Source organism: Carettochelys insculpta, chromosome 3 (genome assembly GCF_033958435.1).
Source record: "Carettochelys insculpta isolate YL-2023 chromosome 3, ASM3395843v1, whole genome shotgun sequence".
NCBI lineage: Eukaryota > Metazoa > Chordata > Testudines > Carettochelyidae > Carettochelys > Carettochelys insculpta.
Window position 1 is genome coordinate 4,730,613 of NC_134139.1, and position 19,926 is coordinate 4,750,538.

The 19,926-nt window shown below is 46.8% G+C and overlaps 2 protein-coding genes across 4 annotated transcripts in view; one reads left to right on the plus strand and one right to left on the minus strand.

Annotated features, from left to right (window-relative positions):
* Window positions 1-951: 951 nt before the first annotated feature.
* On the plus strand, window positions 952-15,358 carry TMEM178A (transmembrane protein 178A). Of its 2 annotated transcripts, none has more exons than XM_074988427.1 (4): window positions 952-1,318; window positions 11,265-11,378; window positions 12,564-12,704; window positions 15,117-15,358. In XM_074988427.1, the coding sequence occupies exons 1-4, from the start codon at window positions 952-954 to the stop codon at window positions 15,356-15,358; spliced, it is 864 nt and encodes a 287-aa protein (XP_074844528.1). The 2 variants fall into 2 exon arrangements, with proteins under 2 accessions (XP_074844528.1, XP_074844526.1); XM_074988425.1 differs by having other exon boundaries at window positions 12,567-12,704.
* Window positions 15,359-17,734: 2,376 nt separating this feature from the next.
* LOC142010815 (uncharacterized) overlaps window positions 17,735-19,926 on the minus strand; it is a 30,489-nt gene continuing 28,297 nt past the window's right edge. The window contains exons 19-20 of one of the 2 annotated variants that reach the window (XR_012644892.1): window positions 18,970-19,145; window positions 18,269-18,378 (exon numbers count right to left, since the gene is read on the minus strand). Coding sequence is in view for 1 of the 2 variants with exons in the window: in XM_074989292.1 (XP_074845393.1) it covers window positions 18,233-18,378 (146 nt within the window). In the remaining variant the exon portion in view is untranslated. Of the gene's footprint in view, window positions 18,379-18,969; window positions 19,146-19,926 lie in introns of both variants that reach the window. The other variant, XM_074989292.1, reaches the window with a different exon arrangement.

Consider the following 19,926-nt stretch of genomic DNA (forward strand, 5'->3'; position numbering starts at 1 on the left):
CAACCACGGCAGGTGCTATGACCCTGCCACTTACCCTTGGGGGGCCTGTGACTCCGCCCCACACCCCCATTCCCAGAACTGTGATTCCAACCCCCACACACCCAATGGGAATGGTGGGGCTGTGACTGCCCCTCCCACGCCCACTACAGCTTATTACCACGCCCCTCACGCACAGCCATAGAGAAGGGGCTGCCATGATTCTGCCCCCAAACGGGGGCGAAAGCTGTGACTCTGCCCTTCACACACGCCTCAGTAAAAACAAGAAGTTTTGTGGCACCTGACAGACTCACAGATTTGGGAGTGTAAGTTTTCATGAGCAAAGACCTGCTTGGTCAGCTGCAATGTGGTGGAGACTCTATAAGGTACCGGAAGACTTCTTGTTTTTCCCGGTGCAGACTAACACGGCTACCCCTCTGATACTCGTACAACCACTAAGGGCTGCTCTTACTCCGCCCCACACATGCGGGGGCTACGACTCTGCCCCCTCACGGGACCATTAAGAGAGGCCATGACTCCGCCATTCCCACCCTCGTTGGGCTGCTATGACTCCGCCCCTCACACGTGGGGAGGGGGGTTGTGACTCCGCCCCGCACACAGCCAGAAGGAAGGGGGCTGCTTTGACTCCGCCCCTCACATGTGGGGAGGCGGTTTGTGACTCCGCCCCTCACATGTGGGGAGGGGGTTTGTGACTCCGCCCCTCACACACTCACGGGGGCACGAGCCTTGGCCCCGGGCCTGGCCGGGACCCCCACGCCGGGCCAGGGGCGGGCGGCGGGCAGGGGGCGGCCCGGGCGCCGGCGCGGGGCGGAGCCGGGCTCGGCCGGAGCTGCCCGGCTCCCCCTGGCGGCCGCGCGCGGCGGGCCGGTGCGGAGGCGCCGCTGTCCTTTGTGCTGCAGCCGGGCGGCATGTGCCCGGGCTCCGGCGGCGGCGGGCGCGCGGCGTGAGGGCGCCATGGGCAGGCGGGCGCTGGTCAGCGCGCTCAGCCTGTGCCTCGGCCTGTGCGCCCTGGGGCTGCTGCTCACCGCCCTCCTCAGCGACCACTGGTACGAGACCGACCCCCGGCGGCACCGCGCCGGCTGCGAGCGCCGCGCCCGCGGACCCCGTCCCCGCCTGCTGCCGCTGCCGCCCCTGCCCCTGCGCCGCCCCCGCCGCGCCGCGCCGGCCCCCGGGCCCGAGCCCGCCCGCACCCCGGCGCTGCTGGGGCCGGGGGTGCTGCAGTCCGCCTGCGCCCGCCCGCTCTTCGCCACCCACGCCGGCCTCTGGAGGAAATGCTACTACCTGGGCGTCGACCCGGACCTGGACAGCCTGGTGGAGAGAGGTGAGGGGGCGGCACGGGGCGGCGGGCTGCCCCTGCGCGGCCGGTGTGCGCCCTTCATCCCTTGCACGGCCACGGTGCGCCTTCCTCCTCCCCTGCATGGCCACTGTGTGCCTCTCACTCCCCTGCACGGTACGGCCGGTGCGTGGCTTACACCCTCCTACATTCCCCTGCACGGCCACCTTGCACCTGGCACCCCTCTGCATGGCAAGGGTGCGCCTTGTGCACTCTCTGCACGGCCAGTGTGTGGCTGACAGCCGCTGTGCGCCCTGCACCCACTAAACCCCCCTGCACAGCCGCTGTGCGTCCTGCACTCCTACACCTCCGGCAAGCCTGTTGTGTGCTCTGCACTCCCCTGAATGGCCACTGTGCACCTTCCTGCCAGACTACTCTACGCCTGTACCCTCTACTCTCTTCTACCTTGCTACTGTGCACTCTAGACCCCCCAACACCCTCCTGCATAGCCACTGTGTGTGTGCTTTGCACACCTACCGTGTGCCCTACACCTCCTAGGGTCCCCTACATGGCCATTGTGCACCTGGCGCCCCTGTTCAAGGCTACTTTAAACACTAACAAAATAATTTATTAGGTGATGAGCTTTTGTGGGACAGACCCACTTCTTCAGATCTGTATCCAAAAAAGTGGGTCTGTCCCACAAAAGCTCATCACCTAATAAATTATTTGCATGTCTTTAAAGTGCTACATGACTGCTTTTTTTGTTTTGTTAGAATACAGACTAACATGGCTACCACTCTGTTACTATTCATCGCTACTGTGTGCCTTGCATCCTTGTCACCCCCATGCACAGACCCTGCATCCCTACGTACCCCCGAATGGCCACTGTGCATCTTGCACAATTATTGTTGGCCTGCCCCTCCTACACCCCACAGCATGGCTGTGGTGCACCCTGCAGAGCCACTGTGTGTAGCTTATCACAGAGGTAGCCGAGTTAGTTTGTAGCTTCAAAAACAACAAGAAGTCCTGTGGCACCTTATAGACTAACAGATATTTTGGAGCATAAGGTTTCGTGGCTAAAGACCCACTTTGTCAGATGCATGAGTGGAGTGGGGGGGTTCAGAGGAGAATTTAAAAAGGGAGTCTCTCTAAAGGGGAGGGCCAGGGCTGACAAGGTCTATTTAGTCAGGATTGATACGTCCCATTATCAGTGGTTAATGTGGAGTTGTGAACATCAAGAGAGGAGAAATCAAGTCAGTTCAGGCAGGGGGGATGTGGTCCATTGTCGGTTGCTAATGTGGAGGTGGGAACATCAAGAACGGAGAAACTGCTTTTGTAGTGGCCAACCACTCCCAGTCTCTGTTCAGTCCTTGGTCGATGGAGTCAAATTTGCAAATGAATTGCAGCTCTGAAATCTCTCTTCGCGTTTTATTTTTGAAATTCTTTCGTTGTAGGACTGCTACTTTTAAATCTGTTACTGAGTGTCCAGGGAGATTGAAGTGTTCTCCTGCAGGTTTTTGTATGTTACCATTCCTGATGTCTGATTTGTGTCCATTTATTCTTTTTTGTAGAGACTGTCCACTTTGGCCAATGTAAATTGCAGTGGGGCATTGCTGGCACATGATGGCATATATTATATTAGTAGATGTGCCCATAATGTAATATATTATACTACTCTGAGTCTTTCAGGTGCCACAGGACTTGTTGCTGTGTGTGTACCTTGCACCCTCTATACTTCTCGCATGTCTACTGTATGCCACATACGTCCAGCATGGCCTTGCAGTCTGCCTTGCATGTCCTACACCCCTGGCCACAGCCATTGAGTGCACTTTGAACCTCAAAGACCTCCTAGCACAGCCACTGTGTGCCCTGCACTGCCAACATCCCAATGTACCTCCTCTGTGTGCTCTGCACTCCTGTACACAGACACTGTGTGATGTCCACCCTCCATACCACCAGTATGGCCCCTGTGTGTTGTGCACTGCCAACACCCCTGCAGTCACAGAGCACCATGCACCACCCTTCATGGGCACTACGCAGCATGACTCCCAACCTTGGGCACTGTGTATCAGGCAGTCCCAGTACCTGCTTGCACACCTCCAGCACCTCTCTGCACCGGCACTGGGCAGCATGCACTTTCAGATATGGCGGTTGGCCCCACACCCTATCAATCCCAGTGGATGGGAAGTGCCCCCTCCCCTCACTACCAGTGCACCGGCGCTGCACATCCCACCACGCCTAGTGCATGGGTGTTCCCATAATGCACAAGCACTACACACCCTTCCCACCTCAGTGCATGTGTACCATGCCTGAACACCCCCAGCTTCACACCATGCACCCTCATCTACCACACCAGTGGATGGCTGGGCACAGAGTGTCCCCCAGTGCACCATGTACCTTCTTTCCCACCACTGTTAGGTGTGATGTACCTCACCACCAGTGCAATGGATGTGAACTGTGCACCCTTACTCCTTGCAGTGCACACATACCAGACACCTCTGGTGCCCAGGTACTGTGTGTTCCCAAGACTGCCCTCCCAAACACCATATCTCCTTAGATCTAGCAATGCTTTGGCATTGTGAAACCTTAATGCACCATGTACCCACCTCCCCATGCATGGGTACTGTGGGTTCTGCATGCCCTAATAAACTGTGCAGCTCCCTAGCCACCAATCCACATGCATCTTCCACACTCTCACCCACCACTGGACAGGCATGGTGCTCAATGCCCACCCCCCATCATCCTTCCATGGATAGGAATCATGCAGGCCTCAGTGTGTCATACACCTCCCTCTCTCACTAAAACACAAGAACTTCCCCTACTACACATGCACCATATGCCCTCCAATGCACTGTGCATCTCTTCTCTCTCCAGTGCTTCAGGTTCTTCACTCGTGTGCAGACTCTACATACCTCCTTCCATACACAGGTACCAGGCATCCCATCTACCCCAGTGCACAGGAACAGTGCACACCTTTATATCAACACATGGACACCATGCACCCTTCTCCCCTGTAGTGTAGGGGCACTGTACATCCCCAGGTGCAGAGTAACCCTGCAATAGCTTGCGTTCCCCTCACAGGGCACTTGCAGATACTAATGTCACATTCTTCCTCAGAACACTGGCGTATGAACCCTTTCTCCCGCTGGACTCCAGTCTACTCAGTCCCCCCAGTGAGCACATCCCATGGCTCTCCATCTCTCTCACTCCATTATTGGGGGACCATGCCCTCCATCCCCCAAATACACAGATACTAGGCTCTCCTTCCCTCCTCTGTAAATACACCGGCTCCGTAGACTCTTCCACCTCTCCTCCCTGTTCCCGCTAATATGCTGGCACTATATATACTCTTTTTACCACCAGTGGACATACCTCTCGCTCTAGCCGGGCCCTCGTGTGGGGGACAGCATGTGACACAGACCCACGATGAAACACACCAAAATTATTCATGCAAGCAACTTAAATTGCAGTGAATTCCTTCCCTCTACTGTATGTGACCATCCGTAGCCTCATCCTTATGCTTCTTAATTTCTGATGTTCATAATTTTCAGTCATTTTTTCAGCCTGCAGTGAAGGACATTCCTCAAAATAAGGGTTGTTTGAGGGGTACGCCAACAAATAAAATAGCACCATACACTCACCTTCCCCTGCCACCAATAAACTGGCACCAGCCACCCTCTCTTCTCTTCCCCCTGTGTATGTGTGTGTGTGAGGTGACAGGCAGGACGCAAGGGCATGGAGTATTGTCTCAGTGTTGATAAGTAATGATCACTCCAAAGTAGTAAATATCTCAGGGTAAATATGGAGCAGGTGAATTAAATGGAAGGGCCTGCGAACAGCTTAGTGTCTGTCAGCGTATTTATCCTTCAGCACCACTTAGGGTGGACATGTTTAGCTCTGCTCAGCTCTTATTTTTACTGCTGTCCCTGTGTTTGCCAGTCAAAATATTCTGATTCTTAAACCAGCCTGTACTGAACTTTGGGGAGTGTAATTTTCGATTTTGGCTAATGCTCAGAGGGAAAGAGAGAAGCACAGTCGTGTCCCAGGGGAACCAGAACAAGCAATAGGAGCAGGTAGCTGCTTAGACATTAGTCTTGAATATAGTGGAAGTTGTCACTGCCTTTCCAAAGTAGCATCAATGAAGGTGTGATGAGGGCAAGGAGCACAGGTTTCTAGGGTTTGATAAAATTCAGACCTCACTCTCCTTCTGAGTGAAAGACAGAGAAGGAAATGACAGGAATCTAAACTCCCTCCAGAAAATTATCATTTGACAACACTCTGGTGGACCTGCTGCCTGCTTCGGCTCTTCTGTCTCCAATTTACTCTCATTTGGATGAAATTATTCAAATCAAATTTGTCAGGGTTCAAACTGTACACCGGCTTGCTCATGCAAACAGAAGTCGGACTCCTTCCTGGCATTGCCCCATGTGAACGAGATGTGAAATCTGTTAGTTTTCTTCCAGGAACACACAGAAAATATTAAACAGATTGTTAAATTATTTGGGATAAACATATAATTAAATGACAAAAAGATTCTGTGGAACTGAGTGAATCTGCAGGACTAGAATGACCTGTAATGAAGTCAAGCTTTTTTGTGGGAGAGAACCTCTTGTTGCCTACTGCCTTCTTCCAAAGCCCCTGCTCATTAGCAAGGGCACCCAGCAGTAGATAACAGTGGATTAGAGGTGGAAAGGAAGTGTAACAGAGTTCCAGGTCTGATATTCCCCATTCCATGCTACGGCTGTGACTTCCCAAGCAGATAAGTGGGGCACAGTAGTTAGTCCCAGGCCTGAGCATGTCATGCACAGTGGTTCGACATGGTGAGAACAGCAGCTGCAGTTGCATTATAGCATTATAGGTTGGCTGCCAAAGCTTTACATGCAGGAGTAGCTGGCCACTTTCTGCACCACGTGGGCTCAGGACTCCTCTTCTATTGGTTCTGCAGTTCTGCTGCTGTGTACCTGTGAGCACATCCTGTCCAATATTAAGCAGGCCATTTTTTGTTACTTTTCTGTGACCCTGATACTGCCTTTGAAGGCCTCCTGTACATTTTTTCTTAGTGTAAAAATAGGGACTGGTCTTCTAGTATGGGGTGAACAAAACGGAGGGCAGGCCCCTTGGGAAGGCATGAAATTTCATAAGGGGGTGCAGAATGATTGGCTGCTGGGTATCAGGCTCATCCATCTCATTAAAATGTTGAAATATGTTACTGTTTGTGTGTGTGCGTGTGTGTGTGTATGTGTGTATTCACATTTATATGATAATTAATAAAGTTTTTACATTCTACACGCTTACTTGCTTACACATCTGAAATTTCCAGCAGTTTGGATTACATTAGCCAGGTTGAGGGGGGCTGCTAATTGAAGGATGGAAAGGGGGGGCCTGATGTAAGAAGTTTGCTCTCCCCTCTTCTAGTAGAATCTGTTTCTCCTTGCCAAAAAACCAAAGCAACCCCCACCCCAAACACTGTGGTCCTGCTAACATTGCCTCTCTCTCCCTTCAGAAATTAAAAGGATTGGTCAACAAACATTGGTATATTTTGTCACCCCACTCTGTGATGTGATATGGCGTGACTGCTACTTCCTGTTTTTGTTATCTGTTTGATTAGGCATTTGTAGAACAGTCAAGTCTTACATTACATAGACAAGAGCTAATGCTTTTCTTTAGTATATATGGGGGAAGAAAGGTAACATTTTTTATATTGCATGAATACTGTAGCTTAAAGGGGGAGGTTCGTTTGGCTGTTTTGTTTTTGCTTTGAATTTCGCTACCAGCACTCTTGCACTCACCGCTTTGTATCCTAACAATGGTCCTCTAGTGCTTTTGCTAAGAAGGAATCTGCCTCATATCTCACACTTCGTTTCATTCCGACCAAATGACTTCACAACTGCACATTTCTCTTGATGCTGTCCAACGCATCTCTGCCAGTCCAAGTATATTGCATCAATATCTCTCCATCTCCTTTCAAAGCAGCTCTAATTTTTTCCAGTCGCCCACAACGTTTTGATGTTCCACATTCCAATTGACAGAGCATGTGTTAGTTATAATTTTCTTTCGGTAGCCAACTAATCAACGCAACCCCTATCTCTCAATTGGTGTCACGGACCTTGTTTATCTGGGTCACGTCCAAGATGGTATCTTTTATCAGTTGTACTGGCATCAGATTTCATTTGTATTGTATGATGGTAGCAAGATTCAAAGCAAAATCATTCAACATCCCAGTGATTCAAGTGTATGCACCCACACTGGACAAATACAGAGGAAGAAATTGAGCTATTCTAAAAAGACTTGACAGAGATGCTGGAAGAGATACAGACGAGAGATGTGTTGATCATCGGAGGAAATTGGAATGCAAAACTCAGAACGGATAACAAAGGTTGGGAGAAAGTCATGGGAAGGTTTGGGTACAGAGAAAGAAATGAACGAGGTGAGACACTACTAGAGTTTGCTATGGAGCATGATATGGTGATCTGCAGCATGAGATTCCAACAAAAGGACTATAGGAAGTGGACATGGTGATCAAATGACAGGAAGTCCAAGAATATGATAGATATGATTCTGATAAGAAGATGGGTAAAATCAGTACAGCAGTGCCGAACGTTCCAAGGAGCAGATATAGACTCGGACCACAGTCTAGTGATCGCAAACATCAAGAATGAAACTCAAGAGAAAGTGTAAGACACAGTTTAAGAAAAGAAGAGACCTGATGAGGATAGGCAAGGAAGAAATAGGGAATGTGTATAGAGGAGCACTCGAAGAGATTAGGAATGAGGCCACGGAGGAGGACCTAGATAAGAGAGTTGAAGGGATAGCCACGGCGTTAGAAGAGGCAATTGAGCAGACTGTTCCGAAAGAAGAAAAGATCAATAAGAAGTGGATTACGCAGGAGACACTGAAGTTGGTCCAAGATAAGAGAGCGTTGAAGATCAGAATGGATGTTTCTGAGGGGGCAGAACAGCAATATAGAGTGAAATGCCATGAGATAAGGAAAAGTGGCTGGAAAGGATAAGATTAAGTGGTTAGAAGATCAGTGTGAAGATATAGAGAGGAATTATGGCGAATGTAAGACCAGAGAGGTGTATAAAATGATTAGGAATATTAATAGAAAGTGGCAGCTGAAGCAGATGGTGATCAAAGATAAGAACAAAGAGGTGCTCATGAACAAAGAGAAGATTGTGCAGTGATGGATGAGGTATTGCACCGATCTATACAAAGCACAGTTGGACCCGAGCATCTCAGACAGACTGATCGAAGAACTAAAGGAGAAATCTCTGCTGAGCATTGAAAGTGAGACGGATATTTCAAATGAGGAAGTATTAAGAGCAGTGAAATGACTAAAGAACAACAAGAGCCCTGGAAATGATAAGATCACGGGAGAGATGATTAAATATGGTGGAGAAAGTATGATTCAGAAAATACATTGACTACATAATATATTATGGAAAGAAGAGACTATGAACATCGGTAAAACAAAAACAATTGTATGTGGAGATAAGGAAATAGGAAGGAAGATCATTGCAGACAGGATTGAACTAGAGAATGTAGAGAAGTTCACGTATTTGGGGAGCAACGTAACATATGATCTAGACCATGGGTGTCCAACCTTTTGGCTTGCCTGGGCCGCATTGAGTGAAGATAGTCTTGGGCCGCGTACAAAATATATAATATAGTTAATGTATATAAATCACATAATAATGTTAAAAGTTCACAATCTTGTGGGGCCGCATTACTAGCTGTCCAGGGCTGCATGCGGCCTGCAGGCTGCAGGTTGGACACACCTGATCTAGACTGTAAGAAGGAAATAGTAACTAGAACAGCGAAAGTAAGAGCGAGTTTGAAGGCGATGGATAAGATCTGAAAAAGTAAAGTGATTAGGTTAGGAACAAAGCTGAGCATCTTAAAAATGTGTGTGTTCAGCAGCATATTGTACGGATGTGAGATGGGGTGATAACGAAAGATTCAAAGAGAAGAATATTGGGTTTGAAAAGAGTTGTTATAGAAAGATCCTGAGACTAGGATGGATACATAAGGTCAACAATGAGGAATTATGTAGGAGGAGACAGTTGAAAGAGAACCTACTGCAGAAGGTTATACAATGCAGATTGCAGCTATTTGGGCATATTCGCAGAAAGAATAACAAATGAAAAATCAAGACCCTGGTATTTGGCATAGTGGACGGTTCACACAGGAGAGGCAGACCCCACAGAAAATGGGTAGATGATACTCTGTTCTGTGCAGGGAAAGATGGAAGGAAATAGTGAGAGGCGTCAGACACCAACTGGCGCTGAGCCCATGATTGTTGATGATGATGATGGTGTTTTGTTTTGCTGAACATTTAACGCTGGTATTATATCTCATATGAACCTTTTACTTGCACTAACAAAACGTATCATACACTGTTTACTGCACAAAAGGGTAGCCAGGCATTGCTTTATCTTCTTTAGCCACTTGTTTAAAGAAACAAGACACACTGCAGGTACGTTGTTAACATCACCTGCAGTGAACCGCAATGTCTGTGCACAAAATAAATTTAATGGAACATTTCAAAGGTGTTCCCCTGAAGACACAAAATTTAATTTGGCAGCTTGGCCTGGGAAAAAGGTATATAGCTTTCATTATGGCAGTGAAGATGCAAATGTAAGTGCTGCAGTTCATACCGTCTTGAGTCAAGCAGTACACATGCAAATCAGTAGAGAAATGCAAAAATAGGCATTGCTTTAAGTGGTCTTATGCTCATGATCAGTAGACTCATTGTGACATTTCATTGCTTGTGCCTTCAGGGATAGCATTTAGTATGTGGAGTCAGAGACACCCTAGAGCAGAAGCAAATATCTTCCTTGGGCTGATGTTGTATTTTCAGACCAGCTTTGCTTATAACCTATTTCCCATGTCTCTGTTTATATCCAAAGTGGCATTTTGTTCTCTGCAGCCATGAGCGGTGGCTTCTGATTAAAGTCCAAGGGCCAGCTGCTCAGCTGGTGTAAACTGGTATCCCTCCAATGATTTCAGTGGAAGTATGAAGACTTACACCAGCGGAGGATCTATCTCAAAATGTCCCAGAGTGTATTTTTCAATACTAATATGTACAATAAGAGAAATCATATGGGCCCCGCATTTCCTCTCATGCTCCAGTTTTATACTGGTGTGTCCATCCGGTTAATTCCTGATTAGCATGAGAGGACCTTTTATTCCTGTAGGAATGAACTCTAATCTAAGCACGTAATCACTGTGCCTGCAGACAGGTAACTATTTCCTTCCTATAAACACCGCTGCTCTCTTAGGCATAGGTCTCTCTCCTCAGACTCCTATTAATCGTGTTAGCGACAAATGTATTTATAGTTGATTACAGCTTCAGGAAAAAAAAGTGCTTTCACGTTTGCAACATAGATAAATTCAGATCATGACCTTGGATCCCTTTATTTTCCATACCCTGTCTGCTCCCTTTCATGAAAAGGTTTAAGCTATTTTAACAGCAAATTATACTAAAAGGATGTCCATAACGTTTCTTTCCTGAGGCTGGTAACTCACCTTCTCTAAGGAGAGGTGGAGAAATCCATATCCAAGGGTCACTGATAGCTAGGTGCCAAAATCCTACCAGTATCCCATTGACTTTTAATGCCACGAGGGCCCCCAGTTGCATCCATCCCTTTTGGAAAAAAGACTTAGGCATCTAAACCACTTAGTTTCTTTTGAAAAATTTACCTCAAAGTCCTGGGACCTTGTGAGGCTGGGTCTGATCCAGTCTCTTCTGGGGGAGAGGGCTGCATAAAAAATGCCCAGAGTGAATGCGGAGCAGTGTGGGGAGGAGGGATGTGGACTGTCCCAGCATGAGGAGCTTACACAGAGCAACTGGAGAGAAAGCCGTGTGGACTAATCGAATTAGAATACAATTTACAGCCTGATTCTGAGTGCTTAACACAGCATTCTGTTGGGGACCTCTTTGGTTTTTAGCGCGCGCACTGGTTAATAAAGTCTGTTTCTTCCTCTCCTGAAGGTATTGTTCAGAGATGCACAGCTATCAAATACCACTTCTCCCCACCCATGCGCCTACGAAACATTCCCTTCAACTTAACCAAGACCATCCAGCAAGATGAGTGGCATCTGCTTCGTAAGTTCACCATGTGTCAGCTCTGATCTTGGGACACACAAGATTCTCAGTAACTCTATCAGGGTTTCACAAGAAAAAGCAAGACAACTTCATGGTCTGTAGCTAGGGCTTGCCATGCTGAATAAGCACAGTGAACTCTCCCTGGGTCACAGCTGGAATCAGATATCCCCTACTGAGCAAATATGGAATAACCCACGTACGGTGAAACAGCTTCCTAGCCCCCAGCCTTGGCAGCCCTGAAACATTACTGTTTATAGCCCTTCTAAATCTTTGTTATTTTAAATCTCATCTGATAGAACTGTGGATATTCTTCAAAAAACAACACGTCCTGGGGCACCTTATAGACTAAGAAATATTTTGGAGCATAAGTTTTCATGGGCAAAGCAAAAGCTTATGCTCCAAAATATCTGTTAGTCTATAAGGTGCCACAGGATTTCTTGTTGTTTTTGTGGATATTCTTGTTATTCATATAATTGGTCACTTTTTTTAAAAAAATCTTGGTAAACTCTTGTCTTAAATTATATTTTGTGGCAATGAATTCTACAAAGTAATTGTGCAGTATATTGTAATGTATTTGTTTTATCCATTTTTAATTTGTTGCCTCACAGCTTCATTAGATGTCCCATCATTCTGTTATGAGAAAGCATAATTAGAAACGAATGCCTGGTTTAATTTTTCCGTACCATTGTTTTCTTTACAATCTGTCAAGTCCCCTCTTATTTCTCTCATCTCAATAGTCCCAATCACTTTAAAGCTAATTTTTTCATGCCCCTAATCCTTCTTGTTGCCTGTCTCTGAAACACTTTTATTATCTGCTGTTTTCTGGCGATGCCAATATTCCAGGTCAGGTCACTTCATTGGTGCAGAGAGTGACATTAGAACACTTTCATTATCACTTTCTGTTCCATTGTGTCTACACCTAATCATTCTGTTGGCTCTTTTGACCATTGCTGCACGTACAGACAAGTTTTTTAGCCAGCTGTCCACATTGGAGCCCACCTCTTCTGCCTGAGCAGTTACAGTCCATTTGGAACTCATCTTTGCCGATGAGTGGCTCAAAAGATTCTTTCCAATATGCATGACCTCGCATTTGTCAACAGGGTTTGTAAACAATTCCTCACTCCTCTCCTTTTTGCTATAAGCAACGTTATGCATTTAATTTCTACTCTACTTCTGATCTGAGAGCAGATCTAAGAAGAATCACAGCTGGTTTTCTGGGCATGGCAGCTGCTGTCCTTCTCTGTGGATGCATCGTCACAGCAGTCAGCTTCTTTTGGGAGGAAAGCCTCACGCAGCATGTGGCAGGCCTTCTCTTCCTGATGACAGGTATTGTGCCATCTTGTGTGCGAATTATACATGAAGCTCACGATTAGGTTTCTCTTTGGTAGCTAGTTATCCACCAGCAGAGTACACCTTTCTTTGATCTTTCCAGTTAGAACTGACTTTTCACTGAAGTTTTTTGGATAGACATTAGAAACAGCAGGCCTGACTTTTGAGTATTGTATGAAAATAGAAAAGGATCCATTTAGTTTCTTCTTCCACAAAGGGAATTAAAAAAAAAATGTGATTCACAGAACATCCCTATGCCTGGGAGAAAGGAGATAAGAGCACTCTGTACAGCTCTTGCACTCTAGTACAGCTCTGTTACAAACTCCAGCATGTGAAAGACGAAGACTGGGCAGAGCCTTGGCCCCTTGTCTTCAGTTTACCAGCTAGCACACCTGAGACAGCACTGGAGGGTATCGTAATTTGCTGGGAAATTATTTCTTTCCAAAGTAAAGAGGGAGACTCAGACTGCATTGTGTTTTGAGTTACATGTGTCAGGATTAGTCCTGGAAGACGTAGTTTACATCCCCTATTTTGCACAAGACTGTCTAAAGCCAAAATCCACCCCTAACTGCATGACTTCCTAAGGTCCCTTCCAGCCCTATGATTCTGTGATTACTGAGGAAGGTAAGACGATAGAGCTTCCCAACCCCAATTCTTTCTTTTCAACTTTGTTCTTAAAACAACAAAAGACAAGCCGAAATTACAACCGAAACAGCAGTAATTTCTCAGTGGGGTTAAGTCTGCATAAAAGTCTTATTTTTGTCTCAGTTATTTACAACTTCTTGAAATTTTCACCCCTCAGCCTGCCATTTTCTATCATTGGTCTTTTTCTTAAAAAACAAAAAGGGAGACATTTAAATTGGAAATTTACACATTTGACACCTTTAACCTTGGCATGAAGAGAGACCTTAACTATCTTATGCATTGCAAGGGGACTTTTCCACCTTTGCTAGTCACAGGCAGGAGACACATCCTACTTCATTGACTGGTTCAACTAGTGTCAGGCCACCATTTTTTTCCTCTCTCTGCTATAGAAACTCTGGATTCTGTTTTTTGCCTATGTTTTCATCTGAAAAAGTGTTTTTACTCACAAAAGCTCATGCTGTAGTAAATTTGTTAGTTTCTCAGGTGCCACAGGACAGACTAACACAGTTACCCCTCAGACTTTTAAGGCAAGTTTGAGGCAAAGCCTTTAGCTTTTTTTTTCAAAAGTGAAGGTAGGCAGGTATTATTTGCAATTAGCAAAAATGACCAGGATTAAGGAAGGGTTAAATTCACTGTGGGAAAAGCTCTTAATGAGAAGCCATGCTTCTCCCTGTGCTGCAGGGAAATTTATACTATAAATCTGAACAATTTATAAACCTTTGAAAGCCACAAAACTGAGCCTGTGCTGCAGATTTTATCCTATAAACTTGTAAAGTGCAAGCTTCAGGAAAAATTTGTTGTGTCTGTATTTGAGTGGCTAATATCACTGCATAATGAAAAAATTAGCCAACTAGATTGCAGACCATGGAGGGACACTTGAGAGAGGGAAACTGAATTTCTGCAGACAGATGTGGAGGCTTAGCAGCGAGGCACTCACTCTTACACCCCAGAGCTGTACTGGGGATGCGTATTGGAGTAAATAACATGCACAGACTAGTGCCTACACAACTGTTGCCTCGGCAAGCTGTGGCTCTTGTGAGGGGTGAAGGGGCTATGCTCATGGCAAGTCTACATTAGACCTTCAAGTCCATCCTAGATACGCAATTCCAGCTACAACAATTGCACAGCTGGAATTGACATATCTACGACTGACATAACCAGGTCATCCTCACTAGCGGGATGGGAGAAACTCTCTTGTTAACCTCCCTTACTCCTTGCAAGAATGAGGCGTACAGGGTTGACTGTCAGCCCAATAAATTCAATTTTGCACATCCCCACTAGACATGCAAAATTGAACCCCAGAAAACTGGCCCAAAGTGGGTCACTCTCACACTAAGTGCAGCTGTACCCTCAGCCACGGTTCTTAAGATGCAAGCAGAGAAGCCTCCGCTGTGAACCTGCTGAGCAAGCCTCATGAATGCACAGGCTTCGGGCTGAACACTCTTGCTCTAAAAGATCTCTCTTGGGGTAATGACTGTAGCAAACCTTAACCCACCTGTAAAAAGACAGCACTTTCTCAAAGGAGGAATTAGAAGTTACTCCCAGTTAAGTTCATGCTTACGCTACAGCGCCAACACTCAGACTTGTACAGTCAGATGAAACGCTGAATGCTGGTATCAAACACCACCCGTTCTAGCCTCCTAAGAAAACAGCTTTTTCCTATTCTTTGATTATAAAAGCTGTTTGCTCAGCATGGGCATATTGCTTTTTATTTATTCCATACTGTGTAAATCTACTAACCCTGATAATACGCTTTGTTTGCAGGAATATTTTGCACTATTTCTTTGTGCACCTATGCTGCAAGTATATCATATGATCTAAACCGCCTACCAACATTCATATACAGTCTTCCTGATGATGTGGAGCATGGATACAGCTGGTCTATCTTTTGTGCTTGGTGCAGTTTAGGATTTATAGTAGCAGCAGGATGTCTTTGCGCTGCTTATCCATTTGTCAGCAGGACCAAGATTATTCATCTAAAGTCCACCAGAAACTCTTCGGTATGACTGTTTCTCACAAGATGACCTTCTCTACGCTTGTTCAGTGACAGGTGAACAATATTGTTCAATAACTTTACCTCCCTCCCATCCCCCAGAAGAATAAAGGAAGGGAAAGTTCCATTCAGGATTCCAGGCACAAATATGTGGTCCCTTACAATGGACTACGTAGGCAACAAGATAGTTCTGCTCTGCTTTCTAGCTGCTTGAAGTCAAATAAAGGAAACACCTTTTCAAGGACAAAGATTGAAGTAGCTGGTGCCGCACTGTAAATGTGCGATCTCAACCTGTTGCTGAAAGGCATGCTAGTCACACAGGAACAGTTAAATGGTCGGGGAAGAGAAGGGAAAGCTGTGATAAGAATTTGGGGCTATTTCTGTTTTTCAGCTGTTTGTACATTAAGTAACTGACGGCTGAGGGGGAAAAAAAAAATCTTGTTGCTCAAATGAGTCTGAGGCAACAGCCTATGCTTCTCGTGCCCTAGGGTTCTGTGCGATTCATTTTATTGCAGCATCATCTGAATTTGAATGGAGGGGAGGGGTTAGGGGTTTTGCTGTCAGGCCCAGTTTTTGCCTATGAGCCCCCTATGAATGTCCTTTCTCAAAACAAGATTACTGTTTTGTTTCCATTCCCTTTTGTATGTCCCATGTATAAAAATGTTCATTGCGTGTACCAATGGGAGACTCACGGTGTGGGAGATTAATTCCTTCCCAGTGGTATTGTTGGAAGTTGCCTCTGTTGTGAAACTTCAATCAGCTGTGTGCTAAGCTATGGTTTGGTAGTAAACCATCTCCTCTTGCAAGCAGCGTGTTTGTGTTGAGTAGCAGTTAGGAGCTTGGAACTGGGTTCTCTCTTGAAGATAGAGCAGCTCAAATCTCAATCATTATAGTAGGACTCAAGGGAGAGGGTAGTCACAGATCCAGCTAGTGCCCCTCTTGGTTCTCACCAGGCTGCTGTGAGAGGCAATCCAGACTGTGGCTCCCAGGTTTTAAGCCTCCAGGCTACCCAGAGCTGCTGGTGGTCCCTGGGGGAGGGGGGCTCTGCCTACATCCTGCCCCGCCCCTCCCACAGAGATATAAGAAGTCTTGGTTTTCAGCTATAGTGTGGACACATGGCCCTGCACAGTCTCATCCACCTTCCTTTCCCTGTTCTGCTCTCAGGCTTCCTCAGTTTAGCAAAAGGAACAGATGTTCAGGGGCCTTTGCACCCTTTGCTTCAAATGCTTGGGGGTGGAAGAGGGAGAGAGACAGCGTTTCCTGACAGAACTTGAAGTGGGCAAGTGGTTAGTGCCTACACTGCCCGGGCATGAATGAGCGCAGGCACTTACCCTAGATCCTGCTGGTGAGTCACCTCCTCCTCTTTCCTTCCACCTAGAGGGCAGCATTTCCCGATTCTTGGAAAGCTGCATAGCCCTGTGTGAAAGTGAAACCACCTGTACCTTTCTTCTCAAGCGCTGCGTTCATGCAGGCTCATCCCCGATGAGGACTTGCTTACCCAGAGTAGACTGAAGAGCTCTTCCCAGCAGGCTATGTCCTCACACGCTTTAATGAGCGATGGTTTGAGGCCCTTTGCCAACTCAAGTACACAGCTCTGCATCAATCATGTTTGAAGACTAGCACAAGTGTTGCTTTGCAACTGCAAGAAAAAAAAAAATGGAGCCCTTTTGGATGAGAGTGGGTGCTTTTGTCAGTGGTTCTTCAGGCTCATGTGCACACACCCTTCGGAGGAGCAGTGTTTCAGGCTATTTGGATTTGCTCAGATTGAATATTAGCAGCTGAGAAGGTTAAGGCACTGGCCAACCTCTGCCAGCCCATGCTCCTCCCATTCCCATCTCACCCCACCCCCACTTAGCGACCACGGCTAACAAGCCCTTTGAAAGCACATCATGACAAGGGCTCGGTTTAGGGGGCTCAAAGGCCACATGCAGGTAGGAAAGTTGTATGAGAAGCAACGTAGGACTGGGGGTTGGTGTGCAGGAAGGAGTGTGGCTGCATCCTGGTGCCTATTAACGTTAGGCAGCTGCTGGGTGGCAGCACAGCAAAGTGTAGGCAGGCTCCCTGCTTCCCCATGGCTCCAACAGACTGGGGAAAGGGCAGGGAACTCTGCATTCTGCTGCTGTTAGCAGGCACTGCTCCAACAGCTCCCATTGAGTCAGAGCAGGGAATCGTGGCCCAAGGGAGCTGGGGGGGGGTGGGGGCAGGGGCTGCATACAGATACCACCTACCTCCTGCGGCCAGAAGGGACGTGCTGGCATGGGGCTACAGGCAGGGAGCCTGCCTTACCCTGCATGTCATGGACTGGGGCTTTTAATTCAGCCTATGAGATAACTAACCAGCCAGCTGCAGCTACTGGAATAGCACACCAACTAGCAGCTTTGTGCCAAACTGCAGACTATTTCTGGTATCATTTTATTTCAATCTACACATTGATCTGTGGTTGTGACAGTAATGTATCTAAAGTCACTGTACTAGAAAATTTCCAGTTACAAAGAGCTAAATATTCCTTAACAGAGAGTCAGACTTTTAGACAAATATGCAATGCTACAACATTGTCAGGTAGCATGATCTCAGGTATGCTTTTTTCTTCACGCTCCAGGAGCTTCTTCTTTGCAGAACACTCATTTACAGGATTTATAGGGGGTCTTTTCCCTCCGGGTAAAACTGACCATTCTGACTCGGGATGTTTACCAGTCTGCTGCTAATTTAAAACAGAACCTGTCCAATGTGCAGAAGAGTGTCATTGTGCAGATTTGCTCAAGAACTCTCAAGATCCTGTATACAACAGCATCAAAAGTTGCATGAATTGGAGTCAGAGCAGAGACATCTTAAGAATTAATAGAGATGGAGCTTGTATTTCCATTCCTGTTCCCTTCTGTTCTCCACACTAGGCTGTGCTGTCAAAGGTTGGATTCTTTGGGTAAACATCAGCAGGGGAGAGATTTAAAATCTCATCCAACAATGGCCCTTCATCTTCTGGTGGTATCTCTGCTTCAAACATTCGCTGAAGCAAAGCATCAACTGTCCTATATCCTGGTAGAAGGAAAAACAAAAACACAGGTTGGTTTCTGTGCCAGTATAGGTTTGTTAGCCATATTTCCGTGATTGACTTTATGCACAAAAAGTAAACGGTCACCTTGTTTCTCACTTTTGGTGACAAGTCACTAAGGTATCCACCCTGCCTGTTTACATCTCCTTTCCCCAGCAACAAAGAACGTTTTCCTATTGGCAGGTGTTATTTACCACACTAAAAATCACATAAATGCGAGAACTTTGCTCCACAGGATTGTTCCCTACAACATTTTGTAACATTTTTGTCCAATAGCTGTTTGAACATCCTGAACAAATCCACAAGGAATGAGCAAGAACATTTTCCATTAAATGCTGCCCTTTCAGGGCCTGTTTTTAAAAATGATGCCATTTTGATAGAGAACTTGAGGAAGAAGCAGGGGATGTCATATGAAGCCCATAGATTCACATTTTCTATCATTTTTGTGTTAAAAAGCAAATCTAGGCTTATTGCGAGCATCAGTAGGAAACCATCCAAGATACAGGGGGAGAGAGTTTGTGGGAGGGAGGGAGAGATGTGCATTAAGCCAAGCAGTAAGAGTTGCAAAGAGTTACCAAAGAACCTCAGCCAGGATGAAAGCCAAGTGGACACAAGGAGAAAACCAGCGATAGACAAAGAGGCTTCCCAACATCTGGAGAAGCTGGACGACCAGGACTCCCTTGTGCAAGTAGTTACTGCAGGCGACGAGCTTGTGGCAACTGCAAAGCCAAGGAGCTAGACAAAGGAAGCACTACAATAAAAATATAAAAACACTATTAGAACCTGACTGGAGATGTGTCAAATTCCATTTTAATTGGCTGGTGGGCCGAACAGATTGGCTGGGACACTAACTTGTAACCTCACTCAGTGGCTAATGGAAAAGGTGCCAGAGCTCAGGCAATGTTTTGCTTTCCTAGTTGACAGCTAGCATGGAGGGGCTGGAGCTATTAACTGCCCAGTGAAGAGGTGCCAGCCAAAAAAAAAGAAAGCACTGCCAGTGCCCACACTACACGGGAAAGGAGAAGATGGGGAGGGTTGGAAATCATCCTAAAGAAAGAAACTCCTTGGCTCCCAGCCTGCTGTTTGAAAAGCGATTGAGAAGAAGCCATGAGCTGGGTTTTAGCTGCAGACACTGCTCCCCCCTGTATCAGTTTGCCTTTTCACTTCAGCCCAGGGCTGCTCCCCTCCCTGCCGTGGGACCTGAAGAGCCCCGGAAGCCTGTGCTTGGGGAGAAGGGAGAATTTAAGGTTTTGAACAGCTCATCTCACCAGCAGTGTCCCCTCCTCTGGGAGAACCTAAAGTGCCACTAAACGCCCCCTGCCCTCCCATGGTCCAGTGAACATGCCACCCCTTAACAGTGACCATACACACGAGTAGGCTACTGGAGAGGGGCTCAGGCAGGTAAAAACTCAAGGTGAAAGTAAGGCGGGTTCACCCCAGCACGCCAGGCTGCTCTGCTGCAGGAGGAGGGATGGCACGCTCCCAGGGTTCTCCTACAGACTCACGACCCCTCCCCCACTAGTAGCATTTAG